General features: G+C 34.0%; 1 protein-coding gene across 1 annotated transcript in view; it reads right to left on the bottom strand.

The window, feature by feature from the left end:
- Nucleotides 1-4,569: 4,569 nt before the first annotated feature.
- LOC133192042 (dynein axonemal heavy chain 8-like) overlaps nt 4,570-18,842 on the bottom strand; it is a 229,870-nt gene continuing 215,597 nt past the window's right edge. The window contains exons 85-89 of the mRNA XM_061327885.1: nt 18,039-18,195; nt 15,966-16,118; nt 14,141-14,330; nt 5,174-5,295; nt 4,570-5,069 (exon numbers count right to left, since the gene is read on the bottom strand). Of these exons, the coding sequence (XP_061183869.1) occupies nt 4,782-5,069; nt 5,174-5,295; nt 14,141-14,330; nt 15,966-16,118; nt 18,039-18,195 (910 nt within the window). The 3' untranslated portion in view covers nt 4,570-4,781. The remainder of the gene's footprint in view (nt 5,070-5,173; nt 5,296-14,140; nt 14,331-15,965; nt 16,119-18,038; nt 18,196-18,842) is intronic.

The raw sequence follows: 18,842 nt of genomic DNA on the forward strand, positions 1-18,842 counted from the left end.
TTTCAAATTGTCTTCTCATCATGATACGACATATATTCAATTTCTGAAGAAGAAAAAAACAAGCTTCACTTCATGCTTTAAACCTTAAATTTTTCCTATTTTTACATATGGTATATTCTTCATATGCCAACACAACCTAGTAAATGAAATATGTGGAGATAACGAACAGTGTTCGAGCTCAAAAGTCCATTAAATATTATAAAATAAAAGCAGAGCAAACACGGACCTCTAAATGTACATCAGAGGTGGGATCAAGTGCCATGGAGGAGTGAGCATCCCCTGCCTACCGGTCACACCTGCGGTGTGCTCCTTGTCATGATTGGGAAATAACGGGAAAATCCGTCGACAATTCAGTGTAAATCAATCTTGAACAAATTGTTGACCGTTAAATTAGAGGGACCATTCAGAGAATTTGTGTCCCACGATTATAAGGAAAAAAGAATTAAGGTCAAGATCTAGTAAATAAAAGGAGCCTACAGATTTCTCAAATTTGAGAAATAATTCCTTTAATGAAGCTTTATAAATATAGCTTGGTCAAATAAGGTGTTTCGGGGCATAATTTGTAGGTAAACAAGACGAAAAATCATATATTAAACTGTCAGTTTTATTGAAAAATTAGGAAAATCAGTCATGAATATGGGAGTTTTTTTCCATATCAGACAAATTAAATGTATCCAGATTGCCTACAGTTTCTCAGAAAACGGTAATTTGTATGTTCTTGGCCTCTTCTTTAAAATAATAATAGGTTTCGGGATTACTTTTCACATGATTTCAAATTGAATTCCAGGAAAATACTTTATTTTCTACATAATTCTATTACAGCCGTAAAGTACGGGAAAAAAGAAAGTTTAATTTGATTATGACGTCATAATGGATCTAGCATCAAAAATGCAGTCTAAAATCATTTACTAGATCTTGACCTTAAGGTGGAAAAACTGACAAAAATATGCAGATGGAAGAATAAATTCAACCTTCACCTTTCAGCCTTAAAGTCAGTAGGAGTCTTTTTAAAGAAATTCATTACCTTCGGTTTCACTGTAAAAACTTACAGGAAAACTAAAATTATCATCTGGAAAATGATATAAATTCAATATATGGTCTTCTGACCTTGACCTTAAAATCAATTTTGAGGGTTTGGGGGCCGTTCTCCACTTTTTCTGAGTATAGTATTTTGCTATAGTAAATTTTTCTTTATATGCTGGTTGACCCCCCCCCCCTTTTTTTGTCAGATTTTTTTTTGGGAAGTCCCCCCCCCCCCCCCAACTTTTGAAACCGTTACTATGGGCCTGTGGCCTTCATACTTCAAAAAGCTCAAAGAAAACTAAAATTATCATCTGGAAAATGTTATCTTCAATGTATGAATTTCCGACCATTACCTTTGTCCTTAAAATCAATTGGGTCTTCTTTAGACCATAAGAAGCGATATATAATTTCATTGCAAAAGTTAAGACTTTTCCAGACATGGCCCGGAAACTGAAGTGTTAAAATTACACACAGACAGAATATACGAATTTCTTACCTTGACTTGTGGACCTCAAAATTAATAGGGGTCTTCTTTAGGCCATATAAAATTGTGATATAAAATTTCATTGCAAAAGCTCAAAAGCTTCTCAAGATATCGTTCGGAAAAGAAAGTGTTACACACAGACAGTCAAATCCAAACTAATGTCAACCACTTTCACTGAAACAAAAAAAAGTGATTGCTGATCTTTTTTTTTTATTCAAAATTGATCAATGATTGAAAGCTTATGAAAGCTAAGAAGATTGAGGTTTGTTTGGAAAATCTTATTTACATGTACATGTAAATTAATGTCTTTGAAAACTTGAGTCCCTACTATAATATTAATTTCATTTATTTCAGGAAATTTTTTCAGATTTTGATTGTTCGAAATTCATCATTCTGTAGTAAATATGAAAAGCAAATCTTGTGATATTTTCCTACGTTGCTGCTCAGCTAAAATATAGTCCCCATGGTCTCTGCTAGATTTTAAACATAGTGCGACATTTGTCAAGTTGTACAGTTGTAAGAAGGAAGAATACATGATCACATAAATTCCTAACTATATAAGAGACATTTTGCAAATATACTTTAAAATTTAAGAGCCATTCTCTGTAATGACTTTAACTTTTATATAGGAGCTGTGGCACGCATAGTCTCAGAATTTCTCCAAACTCTCTATGATAAAAGTCTTTGATACCGTAAACTCAAATCAGGCAAAAATTGGTTTCTACGTGTCATGGTTACCATAGCAACATGTCCTAAAGTTTGAAAAATGGCATTTTTTAACATGTTCAGAGTTCCACAGTTAACGTTTGCAGCAAAGCAAACAAGTGGCAATGACTATTTCTGAAAGTTGAAGGCCTTATGTCTTAAATGCATGATAAACATGTTTGGTAAATCATCTATTACATACGTTACTATGGAAACAAAGTATTCAAAAGTAATAATTTTGTTCATTTAATTTTATAAAGTCATACACTTAAGAATAAAAAAATATTATAGGTTGAAATGCAAGCAAATAATAGACAAGAGATCATTGTAACATATACCAAGGACGAAATATGATATTTCTCATAGGTTGGCAATGGTTGCCATGGTTTTAATACCACAAAGTTATTTTAAATTTACTTTCTTAGTGTTTTAATCTTGTCCTATCTTTTTAAAAAGCATATTTCTATATAACTGATGATCAATTTTTAAAGGAGCTGGTGTGACCCTAATTTTCACATTTCAAAAAATTCAAATTCAGTTCTTGAAATAGAGCGTTGCTATGGAAATTATCGGAAAAAATATGCATAAAAATCTGAAAAATATTTTGTTTCCTTGGATACGTACCCTTGTATGTAGATTCCCAAAACTTTTACGATTTATATATATGAACAACTAACCTGACTTTCAATTTTGACTACCAACCAATTTCTAACTGGATGCAAAAAGCTGGCACATAGGGTTTAATATTGATATAAAATTAACAAAATCGAACATTTTCCCTTCTTGGTAACCATAGCAACAGTGTTGTATTTTTCAAGAAACTTTATCAATATATGATATTCAACTTTAGTTCTACCAGATAAGTACTATTAAAGGTGAGTCAAATAATATGTTTCTTGATTAAAAGCTAAATAAATTCCTAAAGAAGCAAAAAAATATCACTTTAAACAACTGGTACGCTGTTTCCATGGTTACACTGCAAAGTAACAATTAATCCCAATATTTCTTATGTTGTTGGTGTTGCAAGGTCCTTAGGATGTATATGTGCCAGTCATGAATTTTATTGTTTTTCCTCAAGATAGTAGCATTAACCCAATCTTAGCAACATATTTTGCATGGTAGCTCTGTGTTACCATAGCAACCATGAAAGTTATTTTTAGAATGATATTGCCAATACCTAATTACTTAAGGTCAAATATTTTTATTGTTTTTCTTTGGTTGTTGATTGAGTTTGATCATGTAATATCTATCATTAGTGAATATTGAGCACTTTTAAGCATTTTTCAGCATCTAAAATGTATTCTAAATGTACCCATGGTTACCACTTACTTAGAGATAAATTCTAAATAGTTTCTTTATAGCATAAGTGGCACCAAGGTGTCATGTTTTTGTGAGAATAGTTTGTTTGTTTTTCTTAGTCTTTATTAAGGCTTAATAAAGGTTTAAACTAGCTGAAAATCTCAATTTTTCCAACTTTTCTGGCTGTTACCATGGCAACCAAGACACATAGCAACGAAATTTTATTTGATGTATGTTTCTGGTGTCAAGTTGTTGTAATAGGCAAAGTTTCATCAAAATCGGTGACCATGCGTGGCAAAGAAGTTTAAGTGGTTACAGAGAATCGCTATTAATTAGTCAGAAACCTGACAAGAATCTGCACATTTTACATTGAAGTACAAGGAAAGAGCATGTTTTAAGATATTGTAAAAGTAAATTTGAATTTCATACAAATCTCTGGGTAAATACTTGCAAAACTCTCTCGTTATTAGAATATGAAATAAAATTAATCATTTACCAAATATTTTGAGTAGAATAATTTTTTTGAAAATTTTCATCAAGGGCAGATAACTCTTTAAAAAGTGTAAGGTGCAAAACGGCCGACTTCTAATGTAAATTTGGACAATTGCAGTTTCATCATTATATTTAGCAATACTAATTCTTTCTGGTTGAAAACTTTATATCACATCTATGAGACACATCAGTTTTCTTGCATTTAAGTACAAATATTGTGTATAAATAAAAACCTAAAGATGAAACACTAATAACTTCAATCTGATCATAAAGATTTTAAATGCTTTTCATGGCACACTGGCCACAGATCCTAATTTTTCAGATTCTCAAATAAAAGCTACAGTAAATTAAATCTAGTATTGGTGGCTTGATCAGAAACATTAGAACTAACTTGAATGGGTACCAAATCATTAAGTATCAAGTTTTCTCATCAAAACTGACTCAGAGATGGACAAAATGTACATCACTGTCTGTGAAAATACTGCTCCACGAATGAACATTTATTGCACACATCTCTGTGTGCCTGTACAAGTTTCCGTGACCAAAGACAAAAGAATACTAAACAATTATTTTTCAAGCAATTTATTTATAATTTATTTCTTAATCATTATCAAAAATAAAAAGTTTTTAATTAACTAATTCAACAGATAAAAACTCTCACTTATTAAATGTCACATATTGCTTTTAAATTTATCATGTTTATATTGATTCTAGAGAAACATAAACTTGTTATCAGTAAAACATCTGTGAAGTAACCATTCCCCAATTCTTCATGAAATTACTTAATGTCACACAAAGCTGCTACTCCTCTTAATATCCAGTGATCAGGACTCTGATTTGTTTTTAATACAATGAAAGTAATGTACGTGAGATCTGTGCGATTAGGCTTTTTGTAGACAGGACACTGATACAGTCTTGGGTCTTTTGGAGCTGTGGAATTGATAGCATACATGTGAACAACAGGCATTGGTGTGAAGAGAACTTTGGGTGGAGGCTCACAAAGGCGACAGTTTCTTTTGTCCCATCCTGCACCGTCTAGGTAAAGTCCATAAACATATACACCTTCCTACAACAAACATTCAAGTTCCTGTTGAACTCAATTTCAAGAAACTTTGACAATTGAACATGCATTTTATTGGACAGTCCCAAGTAACTAGGACAGTGACTCACCACTGGTGGTGCAGTTATGTCTTCCTTCACTGCTTTAATAACCTCATTGTGTAAAGTCACTGAATCAAGTGCCCAACCTTTGTGTGCTCTTGTAACTTCTTGTCTCATTGCAGTCAAAAATCCTAAAATTAAAATCCAAAAACTGAATTTATTACAACTAAGAGAATTTAGAGATGACTCCCAACAAAACAGGATCTTTTTGGGGAGTTATTCCCTGGTCCTTTCTCCCATCTTTATTCTATAAATTGCAAGACTTACAAGCTTGAAAAATAGCCTCATCCAGCCCAAAGAGCTATGATTTTAAAAAATTTAACACTGCATGAAGATGCTTGCATATCAAATTAAACCATATATATATAGTTGCTCCACTTTGGTGGTGACTTGAATTTCTTGTTCTTTTTGAGAGAACACTTTAAGAGTATTTTAATATACACTAGTACTGGTTTTATTTAAAAACCATTCTGTGTAACAATTTTAATAAAAACAGTAGCATGTATTTTCACAGAATTTCTTCAAACTTCCTATAAAACTAGAGTGTTCCAAGGAACACATGTGTTGCCCCCTTTTACTTAGCTTCATTGAAAATGTAAATAAATCACAGAGTGGTCAACTATTTATTGTCCCTGAGTGGCACTTTCGCGAAAGTAAGAGGACATTAAATCTCATTCATCTGTCAGTCAAAAAAAAACTTTAACCTTGGTCATAACTTTTGAATGAGAGAAGGTAGGGCTTTCATAGTTAACATGTACATTACCTATGACATAACCTTTCCAATTATACTAAAATTTTTTAACCCATGACCTTCACCAAGTAAAGGGGGAAGATGAGAATGGTTATTAGACATTTAGCAAAGGAGGTGTGAATATACTTAATAATGGGAGTCCAGGGTCATGTCCCTCGAGAAATTTTCAGATTAATGTTGCAGAAATCTGCACCTTTAATGATAAGCTTTGAGTTATGTCTATGCCTGTCATAAATTGATGTATTTAAATGTAACATGTATGTTTAATCAGGAAATTTTTCATAAAAGGGGGATTTTTGACATATTTTCCAAAGGGGAAAGGTACCGTTTACCAGTAGTTAAAACAGCATTGATAAATCCCTGGCTCTTAACTTTTGAATGAGATAGGGCTTTCATATTTCACATGTATTAATTGCCTGTGACAACACCTTTCCAAATATACTGATTTTTGACCCTGTGACCTTGAAGTTTGACCTTTTCAAAACTTTTAATATTGCCTATTTTTGAATAATAGAAGAGAGGTTGTTCATATTTAACACTTTTTACTTGTGGCAAGACATTTCCGAATATGCAATGTTTGATCCCGTGACCTTGAAGTTTGACCTAATTTTCAAAAATGATAGATAAGTAAGCTAAACTTTTAGGTCATGATGTAAAAATTTATAATTCTTTCTCAAAGGTGGTGTCTCAGGTAATGTACAATTAATTATAAAGCCCCATCTTTTCTCATTCAAAAGTTATTACCAAAGTTAAAATTTTTGAAAAGAATGGTAGCTTAAACTTCAAGGTCAAGGTCATAAGGTAACTAGAAATATGTCCATAGGACATGAATGCCCCGCTGAGGGTATATTAGTAATGCAACATGAAAAATTGTATTAGTGTATGAAATTTGATGAGAATATCTTGAATAGTTTCTTTAAAATTGAAATTGAAATCTAAAAACTTTAAGTTGAATATAGATGATAAATTCTCACCAAATTATGAACAAGTGCATAAGCTTACATAAATATATCTTAAATCCCTATTGTGGCCTCATCCTACCCCTGGGGATTATGATCTCAACAATTAACAAGAGGCCCAAGGGCCTTAACGGTCACCTGAGTATAAAACAACAATCTATAGAAGATCCATAGAGTATAAAATAAACTGATAGAAGAAGCTTTTGTAAATCTTTGATTTTCCCTTGTGGCCCCACCCTATCCCAAGAGTCCAGAGTCATGATTTGAACAAACTTGAATCTATACTAGCTGAGGATGTTTCCATGTAAATATAACCAATCATGGCTTTGCTGTTCTTGAGAAAAGAATTTTTTCAATTTTTAATGATTTTTTCTATGTACTTCTATGTAAAACTTTGATCATATTAAAATGATTAATCATGGCATTGCAGTTCTTGAGAAGAAGAAATTTCCCTATATATTCCTATGTAAGACTTTGATTCCCCATTGTGGCCCCACCCTACCCCGGGGGGGGGGGGGGGGGGGTTCAGGATTTTAACAAACTTGAATCTACACTACCTGAGGATGCTTCCATATATTGATCAATCATGGCTTTGCTGTTTATGAGAAAAAGATTTTAAAAGATTTTTCCTATATATTTCCATGTAAAACATTGATCATCCATTGTGGTCCCACCCTACCCCATGGGTGTCATGATTTTAACAAACTTGAATCTACAATACCTGAGGATGCTTCCATATAAATATGACTCATCATGGCTTTGCTGTTCTTGAGAAGAAGATTTTAAAAGATTTTTCCTATACATTTCTATGTAAACTTTGATCATCCATTGTGGCCCCACCCTACCCCTGGGGGTCATGATTTGAACAAAATTGAATCTACACTACCTGAAGATGCTTCCACATAAATATGAGAAATCAGGGCTCAGCTGTTCTTGAGAAGAAGATTTTTGAAGATTTTTCCTATATATTTCTATGTAAAACTTTGATCCTCCATTGTGGCCCCACCCTACCCCCGGGGGTTATGATTTGAACAAACTTGAGTCTACACTACCTGAGGATGTTTCCATACAAATTTCATCTTACCTGGTCCAGTGGTTCTTGAGAAGAAGATTTTTAAAAGATACCATTAATTTTTCACTAATTCTTAATTATCTCCCCTTGGAAGAAGGCGTGGCCCTTCATTTCAAGAAACTTGAATCATCTTTACCCAAGGATAGTTTGTGGAAGTTTGGTGAAAATTGGCCCAGTGGTTCTTGAGAAGAAGTCGAAAATGTGAAAAGTTTACGCACGACACACAACCGCACGATGACGGACGAAAACAGATAGCAATAGGTCATCTGAGTGACTCAGGTGACCTAAAAATCTACACTCCTTCAAGAAGATTCCACATAAGATTCATCTTTTCCAGGCCGGTAGTTCTTGAGAAGAGAATATTTTAAAGTTTTTTCCTATATATTTCAATCAAAGACTTTGATTCAGTGTTGTGGTCCAACCCTACCACAAGGGACCATGATCTGAACAATTTACAAAGTACACTACCTCAGGAAGAATTCACCTAAATTTCATCTTTTCTGGTCCAGTGGTTCTTGAGAAGAGATTCTTCCTATATATTTCATTGTAAACCTTTGATGCACCACCTTACCCCCAGGGGAGATGATTTGATCAATTTTCAGTCTACACTACCTCAGCAACTTACACTTAAGTTTTAGCTTTTCTGGTCCAGTAGTTCTTGAGAAGATTTCTAGAGCTTTTTCCAAGATACTTCGACTCAACTCCAATATATGGATAAAATAGTACCCATAAAATTCCTTTTTGCACATATTCCTACATTTCAAGTATATATATATCTTCAATGTAAAAATTTGATTCCATATTGTGGCCTTACCCTACCCCCAGGGAGTCAGGATATGAACAATTTAGAATCTACATTACCTCAGAAAGCTTCCACATAAGATTCATATGAAGCAGAATTTGTCAAAAATCTTATACGTGAAAAGAAGAAAACACTTGCTGTGGCCTTCAATTCCACATTTAGATATATCAACGACGTATTGTCAATTAACAATGGTTATTTCCATTCTTATGTCAATACGATATATCCATGTGAGCTTGAGATAAAAGATACCACAGAGTCTGACACATCTGCTTCATATTTGGATATTTTACTTGAAAAAGACGTTAATGGTAATCTAACAAACAAGCTTTATGATAAACATGATGACTTTAACTTTTCAATCGTCAACTTCCCTTACTTATGCAGCAATATACCTTCATCACCTGCATACGGGGTTTATATCTCTCAGTTGATTTGATACGCAAGAGCATGCTCTACCAATGTACAATTTCTAAAACGAGGTAAATTATTGACAAACAAGTTGATGAAACAAGAATATCACCAGTCTCGTTTTAAGTCATCATTTCTTAAGTTCTATGGTGGATACAATGACCTTGTCAGCAAGTACAATTTATCATTGAGTCAAATGCTGACTGACATTTTTCATACTAATTGTTAGGCCATTATTTACACAATGAATTGTCGATGGATTTTTCCATTATTTCCCGATCATGACAAGGAGCACACGGTGGGTGTGACCGGTCGGCAGGGGATGCTCGCTCCTCAATGGCACCTGATCCCACCTCTGATGTTTTGGAGGTCCGTGTTTGCTCTGCTCCTATTTTGTATTGTTTAATGGACTTTTGAGTTTGAATACTGTTCATTATCTCCATATATTTCATTCTGCCTTTCTGGCCCAGTGGTTTTCAAGAGGATGCTTCTTTAATGACCTCACCCTATATTTCAGAGTTGTGGAAAACTGCTGGTCATGCCGGCAAAACCGACAAAAAATGCGTGTGACCAGTAAAAATGTTATCGATGTCGGTCCAAATGACCAGCCGCTTTTTTTGGTTAAAGTTTTTTGTTTTACCATTTATCATCGGCGCACTTCCCAGCTTAATTATCGTACCTTACATGTATATGCGATTGCGTAATTCTTTTTCTTTACACGAGATCGAGACTATAAATGAAAGCGAAACCAGAATGTTCTCGTGACCTATTAAATTTACAACTGGGACAGAGGTAGAAAACATAATCAAGCTAAATATGAAAAATTTCGACAGAAAGAATTCAAACACTGTTGGGAAAAGCGATAAATCTAATACTTCCGACTGTCCCGGATTTCGTTTTTTTCATCGATCGTGTTGATATCTTTATTGTCGATGCACATAATTTCCACAATTTTTTTAGACTCATTTTCTAGGTTAATGTAATTCCCAAATGCATAAATGTTTTAAAAAAAAAAAAAAGTTTACTATGCTGAATTAGCATTGTCACCTGCCCAAAAGCGGTGAAACCTAGTATTGTTATATTAAATGCAAAAAAAAACAAAAATGGAAGAGGACTTTGAAATGGAGACTGAATGTTATATCATTATTAAGTAAATAGATGTGTAATGAAGTAAATAAATGTTATGTTTTTTTTAATTTTGCGACTTACTATTTCGGACCGGCAAAAATCACTTCCGACCGGCTTATTTTGTCTTCTTGCCAGTCCGAATGACTGGTTATCTGAAAAAGTTTTCCACAACTCTGATATTTGCCTTTTCTTGATTTGCACTGTATTAACTTTGGTTAGAATTAGCCCAGTGGTTTTTGAGAAGAAGTTGAAAAAAAGAGTAAAACTTTCCCTTCCCTTCTTAATGTGGAAAGTTTACAGACAGACGGATGATCAGAAAAGCTCACTTGAGCTTTCAGCTCAGGTGAGCTAAAAAAGAATTAATGCATTGTCATTATATGATGAATAGAGCCCACCCTACCACCATGCTGAACCCTTATCAAAGGGGAAATGAATTTCACAATTCAGTAAAAAAACACTTGCTCATTATTACCATGCACTTAGTTTGTCTGCTGAATTACCGGGAGGAGAGAAGAGTTTCAAAGAATTAGTGTATTTTCACTGTATGATCAATAGAGCTAAGACCAGAACCCCTGACCTCGTAATGTAAGTAAAGACACCATTGCTCATCAAATTCATGCACTCAGGTTGTCTCTCAAGTTCATAGGAGAACAAGATGTGTTTGTGAAACACCCATGCCCCTGTATGGCAGCTTACGGCGAAGGTTAAAGTTTCTCAAATGCAAGTCAAAATCCAGGCCAAAAGATAAAAAATGTTGGTACCCAAAGAAAGGTCTTGTCTCGAGGAATATACCTGTGAAATTTGAAAGACCTAGCTGCAACTGTTCATAAGTTACGGCGAAGGTTAAAGTTTTTTAAAAGTAAGTAAAACGTCAAAGTTGTTGGTATCCAAAGGAAGATCTTGTCACAAGGATTACATTTGTGATGTATGAAAGCCCTAGCACCAATCATTCAAAAGTTATGGCCAAGGTTAAAGTTTTTCAAAAGTAGGTCAAACTCCTATGTCAAGTTCAAAGGGTTAAAGTGGTTGGTATCCAAAGGAAGGTGATGTCAAAAGGATTACATATGTGAAGTATGAAAGCCCTAGCGCCTATGGCCAAGGTTAAAGTTTTTCAAAAGTAGGTCAAACTCCTATGTCAAGGTCAAAGTGGTTGGTATCCAAAGGAAGTTCTTGTCACAAGGATTACATATGTGAAGTATGAAAGCCCTAGCACCAACCATTCAAAAGTTATGGCCAAGGTTAAAGTTTTTCAAAAGTAGGTCAAACTCCTATGTCAAGGTCAAAGTGGTTGGTATCCAAAGGAAGGTGATGTCACAAGGATTACATATGTGAAGTATGGAAGCCCTAGCATCAACCATTCAAAAGTTATGGCCAAGGTTAAGGTTTTTCAAAAGTAGGTCAAACTCCTTGGTCAAGGTCAAAGAGGTTGATATCCAGAGGAAGGTCTTGCCACAAGGAATACACATGTGAAGTTTGAAACCCCAAGCACCAACTGTTCAGGAATTATGGCCAAGGTTAAAGTCTCATAAAATTTTGCAAAAGTGGGTCAAACTCCAAGGTCAAGGTAAAAAATGATGGTACCCAAAGAAAGGTCTTGTCACAAGGAATACACATGTGAAATATGAAAGTCATAGCTCCAACCAATCAAAAGTTATGGGAAAGGTTAAAGTTGACAACAGACAGGCAGACAAACAGACAGACAGGACAAAAACAATATACCCAGGGATCTTTCGATCTAGGGGCATAAAAAGAAGACTTTTATTGCTTTTTAGCTCACCTAAGCCAAAGGCTCAAGTGAGCTTTTCTGATTAAAATTTGTCTGTTGTCTGTCGTTGTTGGTATTGTAAACTTTTCACATTTTCATCTTCTTCTCAAGAACCACTGGGCCAAATTCAACCAAACTTGCCACAAAGCATCCTTGGGTAAAGGGGATTCAAGTTTGTTCAAATGAAGGGCCACGCCCTCTTTCAAGGGGAGATAATTAGGAATTAGTGAAAAAATAATGGCATCATTTAAAAATCTTCTTCTCAAGAACCACTGGGCCAGGAAAGATGAAACTTATGTGGAAACATCCTCAGGTAGTGTAGATTCAAGTTTGTTCAAATCATGACCCCCGGGGGTAGGGTGGGGCCACAATGGGGGATCCAAGTTTTACATAGAAATATATAGGAAAATATCTTTAAAAATCTTCTTCTTAAGAACAAGAAGCCATGATTGGTCATATTTTTATGGAAGCATTCTCAGGTAGTGTAGATTCAAGTTTGTTCAAATCATGACCCCCGGGGGTAGGATAGGGCCACAATGATATATAGAAAAATATCTCTAAAAATCTTCTTCTTAAAAACAGTAAAGCCATGATTGGTCATATTTATATGGAAGCATCCTCAGGTAGTGAAGATTCAAATTTGTCCAAATCATAACCCCCAGGGGTAGGGTGGGGCCACAATTGGGGATCAAAATTTTACATAGAAATATATAGGAAAATATCTCTAAAATCTTCTTCTTAAAAACAGTAAAGCCATGATTGGTCATATTTATATGGAAGCATCCTCAGGTAGTGAAGATTCAAATTTGTTCAAATAATAACCCCCGGGGGTAGGGTGGGGCCACAATTGGGGATCAAAGTTTTACATAGAAATATATAGGAAAATATCGTTAAAAATCTTCTTCTTAAGAACAGTAAAGCCATGATTGGTCATATTTATATGGAAGCATCCTCAGATAGTGAAGATTCAAGTTTATTCAAATCATTACCCCAGGGATAGGTTGGGGCCACAATGGGTGATCAAAGTTTACAGAGGAATATATAGGAAAAAGTCTTTTTCTCAAGAACAGAAAAGCCATGATTAGTCAAATTGATATGGAGACATCTTTGGGTAGTGTAGAATGAAATTTGTTCAAATAAGAGCCCCCGGGGGTAGGGTAGGGCCACAATGGGGGATCAAATTTTTACAAATGAATATATGGGAAAAAAATCTGCTGCTCAAGAACAACAAAGCCATTTGTTATATTGATATGAAAACATCATCAGGTAGTTTAAAATTCAACACCCCCTCCCTGTAAACTTTTCAATACTGTACTGATTTTTGCTTTTTTTCCCTAGCCAATGTGCTCAGGTGAGCAATGTGGCCCATGGGCCTCTTGTTCACATTTTGGTGAATACTTGATTAACATGATTAAGACAGCCCAGCCTTAAAACCATCCATTGAACCTGAGGACATGAATTTCATAATTTAGGTAAAGGTAAATTACTTTTGCTCATTATAACCATGCACTTAGTTTGTCTGCTAAATATACAGGGAGAGATGAAATTATTTAAAGAATTCATGCATTTTCATTTTATTGTCAATATAGCCCTGCCCTAGCAAAAGAATCCCTGACCCAGGGGCCATGAATTTCTCAATTTTGGAAGAGGGCTCAATGCTCATTATAATCATGCTAAGATGTGACCTCTTGATGTCCAGGAGTAAAGAAGATTTTTAAAGGTTGCATTAATTTTGATGGTTTTGGCCCCATCCCTCAGGCCCCAGGGGGAAAGGGAGCATGATATTCACAAATTTTGTCCCCCTTTGCTCATAGGTGCTATACACAAAGCTTGGTTGAAATTTGTTGAGTGGTTCTAGAGAACTGTAAATGTTCAAATAGTTAACAGACAACTGACCATGATGAGTAGGTCAACATCAATATAATAGGACATACGTCAGAAAGTATACACTAGTGTGATAATGTTAATGAAAATAATAATCAAAATGGATAAAATGTCTAATAGTTATTGTTAATCTCTTTTTAAACTTTTAAAGAGCTCTAAATATGAAAGGATTCATAATAAAGAAATGTTTAAGGTCTTTCAAACCTTGAGGGTTGAAGAATCCTGTCATCCAGAAAGAATCTGGTCTTCCAACAAAAACCCATGTAGAGAACTGGTCATTTCTCTCCAAAAGTTCCGTGAACCAAAATCCTAATGTTGATGACTGCCAAGATATTTTTCTCCATAAACTGGGGACTTTTGCATCAAACATGTTGTCAAGGGCATCTCGAAGATTCTAAAATTTGTCATCAAGTGATTGAAATCAAGAAACCATAAACCACAATGCTCAGTACTTATTTTTACTAAAAACATCAATAACATTTGAAAACCCTTTTTGTGGTAACAAAGCAAGTTTTTACATATTCAACATATATCCTACACAGACAAGTCCATTATATTGAATTTGTTCTTGAAAATCTTTTGTTTTAAATATATTCCCTATTAACATTATTATGTAGATATTGTGTGATAAAAGTTTACCCCCATAGAACCTTGACCAAACTATCCCTGGTTATGTCAGAATATATCCTCCAGTCACAAGCAACCCAAGTCTACAATTTTTCTCCATTTCAAAGTTATATGGCTAGAACAATAATTCAATACCTGTGACCTTGTCCATTAATCTTAGTAGATGGTCATGGTAAACCTATAGGGGTCACATGTGAACTTGTATCAAGTATTGATAGGAAGCTTCTAAAGCTTCTTGGTTTCAAAGTTATATCAAAGATAATAATACAAATTTTACTCTTCTTTTTCCTGACACACAATAAAACTGTCAGAAAGCTGTATTTTATTTTTTTTATTAGCTTTTCTGATCACCCGTTGTCTGTCATCGGTCCATCCGCATGTCTGTAAACTTTTTACATTTTCATCTTCTCAAGAACCACTGGGCCAATTTTAACCAAAGTTGGTACAAACCATCTTTGGTTAAAGGGGAGTTCAAATTGTCAAATTGAAGGGCCTAGCCCATCAAGAAAAGACAAATATAGGTTGGGGTCATACAAAAATCTTCTTCTTAAGAACCACTGGGTCAGAAATGCTGAAAATTATATGGAAGCATCCCCCAGGAAGTGTATATTCTAAGTTGTTCAAATCATGACCCACGGGGGTAGGGTGGGGCTACAACAGGGAACATTGAAATATATAGGAAAATTTTTTTTTAATAATCTTCTTCTCAAGAACCACTTGGCCAGAAAAGCTGAAACTTATGTGGAAGGATCCTGGGGTAGTGAAGATTCGAAATTGTTCAAATCATGACCCCTGTGGTAGAGTAGGGTCACATTAGGGAATCCATGTTTTACATTGAAATTTATAGGCAAGAAAAATCCTTATAAAATATTCTCAAGAACCACTGGTCCAGAAAAGCTGAAACTTAACGAAGAAGCTTTCTGAGGTTGTGTAGATTTTAAATTGTTCAAATCATGACCCCTGGGGGTAGGGTAAGGCCACAATAGGTATTACAAGGGGGAAAATTTGGTAAAGAACAACCAAAGTTACTCAGGTGAGCATTCAGGACAATGGGCCTCCTGTTTTTTCTTTTTCTTTTTCTTTTTTTAAACATTCACAATTCAATCTGAAATTACTATGTGCCTATGGTCATCTACGTACATATACATGTTTATTTTATTTCTATATAATTTGAAAATATTATTGGTTTAAAATAAAATCCTTGGAAAAAAATGTTTAACAGATTGGAAGAAATATGATTCTAGTAAACCCTCCAAATATGATCATAAAGGGTATATTAGATGTAATTTTCATTGTATCCTTTACATAAAACCTCATAAAAATGAAAAGAAAGAATAACACTAAGAAAATACACTTCAGCCTAAATATATACATTATTACACACACACATAGAAAATCCTACCTCAGACATAATGATTGTACCATCAATGGCTAACTTTAGATCTGTCAGAGTGACACGAACTGTAGAAATTACACGTTGCATCCTATCTATTTCTTGCTTTAAGAAAATATTAAGAGGATGCAGGTTTCCATACTTTTTCAATCTATCTTTAACCTGAAAAACAAAGAAGTATGTGTAGAATTGGTTCTAATTAAATTTCAAAATGATTGCAGAATTTTGAAAATTCAATAATACAACAAAAAATACTTTGGTCACCTGAAAACAAGGTTCTAACTTAGCTCTATCTGGGAATGGAACTCTCAATGATGTGACAAGAATTTTACATTTTATAGAGGACTTATTGTATCAAAAAATGTAATGAACTAAGATCAATATAAGGGGAAAAAAAGACATTCAGGGTCAAAAAGAAGGTCAACGTAAAAATTATGACAAAATTGAATTCCTGACACTAGTTTATATCAGTATACAAAGTAATATGGAAAGATCTTTAACATTTTTTTTAGAACTTAGGTAACTGCAAAATGAAGGAATAGCAAAATCAAGGTCATTTGAAAGGTTGAGGTAAGAAAATAATGATACAGGTAAATTGCTCTCACCAATATGTATCTTAGTATACGAAGTTTGATAAAAAAAAAAATCTTAAAAAGTGATTCAATGACATGGGAAGGTCAAAGTCATAAAGGAATGGACAAGGTCAGAAAAATTATTACACATACAGTTCAATAGCTCTCACCAGTGTGTATTAGTGTATAAAGTTTGAGGCAAGTATTAACAGTTTCTTCTGAACTTTGCTTAATGAAAACAATAGTGAAGTCAAGGTCATGTGGAAGGTCAAGGTCAGTAAATTTTTACACAGGTGAACAGCACTTATTAATTTGTATCTTTGTATGAAGTTTGATGTAAATATCTTAACTGGTTTCTTTGAAATGAAGACAAATGCAAAATGAGGAAAAGTGAGGGTTAAAGTCGGTTCAAGGTCAGAAAATAATGACACAGTTAAAAAGCTTTTACCAGTTTGCATCTTTGTATGAAGCTTGATAAAATATCTTCAACAGTTTCTCATCAAGATAAATGGAAAATAAGGTAAAGTACAATCAAGGTCATAGAGAATGTGAAGGTCAGAAAATAATGACACAGTTGAATGGTTTTCATTTGTACAATAAAATTATATCGTATATATGGAATGGATATATGGTTATATGGAAGTCCTGAGAACCTGTGAATTTACTTTGCTATATCTGTATTGTTATATCCATATAATGATTTTGTTAAAACAAATTTGAAAATATACACATTTTCCTTTAAATAATACTACCAAATATTCTCAGGAAGTATTTTCGAATACAAAATTACCTTGGGGTTTACAAAAGCTTTAAGATGAATTAAAATTTCAAATATAAATGCGAAAAATAATGTCAGTTCAATATTTAAAATCTTGAGATCTCAAAAATTTGCTTAAATGATTTAAAATTTTTCACATTTAACCTCCAGAGGATAAAAATTCACTATATTCATGAATTTGTTATACATGTATCAATGTTTGTTATAAATGTAAAATTTTTATTTAAAAAATGGTAAAGAATTTTGCAATGTCTCCAGAAAAAGTTCACTATCCCTATAAATTCACCTTTATATGTGTTTGTTCTAAACAAGTTTAAGTGTATGTACGAGTGCACAAGTTACGATGAAAATATTATAAACAAGATGTGTTTGTGAAACATTATGCCCCCGATGGTAACACAATTCTGGAGTGGGACATAGACTACAGTGCAATAGTTATGGCCAATGTTAAAGTTTTTCAAATGTAGGTCAAAGGTCACAGTTGAGGTCACATGATCAAAAATTTCTGTACCAATGGAAAGGTCTTGTCATAATGAACACTCATGTCAAATATTAAAGCCTTACCCTTGATACCGCAATAGTTATGGGCTAGGTTAAAGTTGACAACAGACAGACAAACAGACAGACAGGACAAAAACAATATACCCCCAGGATCTTTCGATCCGGGGCCATAAAAAGATATTTCTAGTTCTTTTAGTACTCTTCCCAAAGTCAGTCCCTTCCAAATAGTACCTCATGAGGCAGGTAATCAACAGGAAGTTTGGACAACATATCAGTAGAAAGTCTATAGACAACACTCTCTCTTGTCTCCCCTCCTCCACCTCCACTGTCTTTTGGCTGAATGCTCATTATTGTATCAAGAACATCTTTGGATAAGTTTGTTTGATATCTGAAATAAGTTTTATTTCAAATGAAAAGCCAAAAATATTTAACATGAAAATGAATACTTCCCACTAACTAGGATTTTTTTTACCTTGTTATACTTATGTCACATAAAAGTGAAGATAACAGTGATCAATCTCATAAATCAGGTAAACAAAATGAATCGTGAACAGACCCTGGAAACACCAGAAGTGGGATCAGGTGTCTAGGAGGAGTAAGCATCCCCTCATATATCTTCCATATCAAATTTTGGCCAACTTGTTCATTAGAACATAAATCTACTGATCAAAGATGATAACATTGCAACAAAAATGTTAACGTTGTGGGGCATTTACAAAAATGGTAAAATTTTTGAGCTGTATTTGAAGGATAATCTGACATACTCTAAAAGCTGACAGTTTTAGACAGCCACCATAATCTGCTCAAAAATAAATAATCTTTAGCTTCGACCTTAGACCAAGCGTCCTTTGAATCTTTAGGGGTGTTTTTCAACTGTATTGGTAAAAGAGAGGTCTGTGTGTTGATATTTACTCAGTTTTTCCCCCCAAATGTGTACATTACAAAGCCCTAATGTATTGCTACTTAGTTCAAAGGGCAATCAAATCTTTATTATTTGACAATAATTAACAATCTGTAGGCATGTTTTAGTGTAAC

The sequence above is a fragment of the Saccostrea echinata genome, unplaced genomic scaffold (genome assembly GCF_033153115.1).
Source record: "Saccostrea echinata isolate AGI-Se365-2 ecotype Australia unplaced genomic scaffold, CSIRO_AGI_Sech_v1 ptg000025l, whole genome shotgun sequence".
Taxonomy (NCBI): Eukaryota; Metazoa; Mollusca; class Bivalvia; order Ostreida; family Ostreidae; genus Saccostrea; species Saccostrea echinata.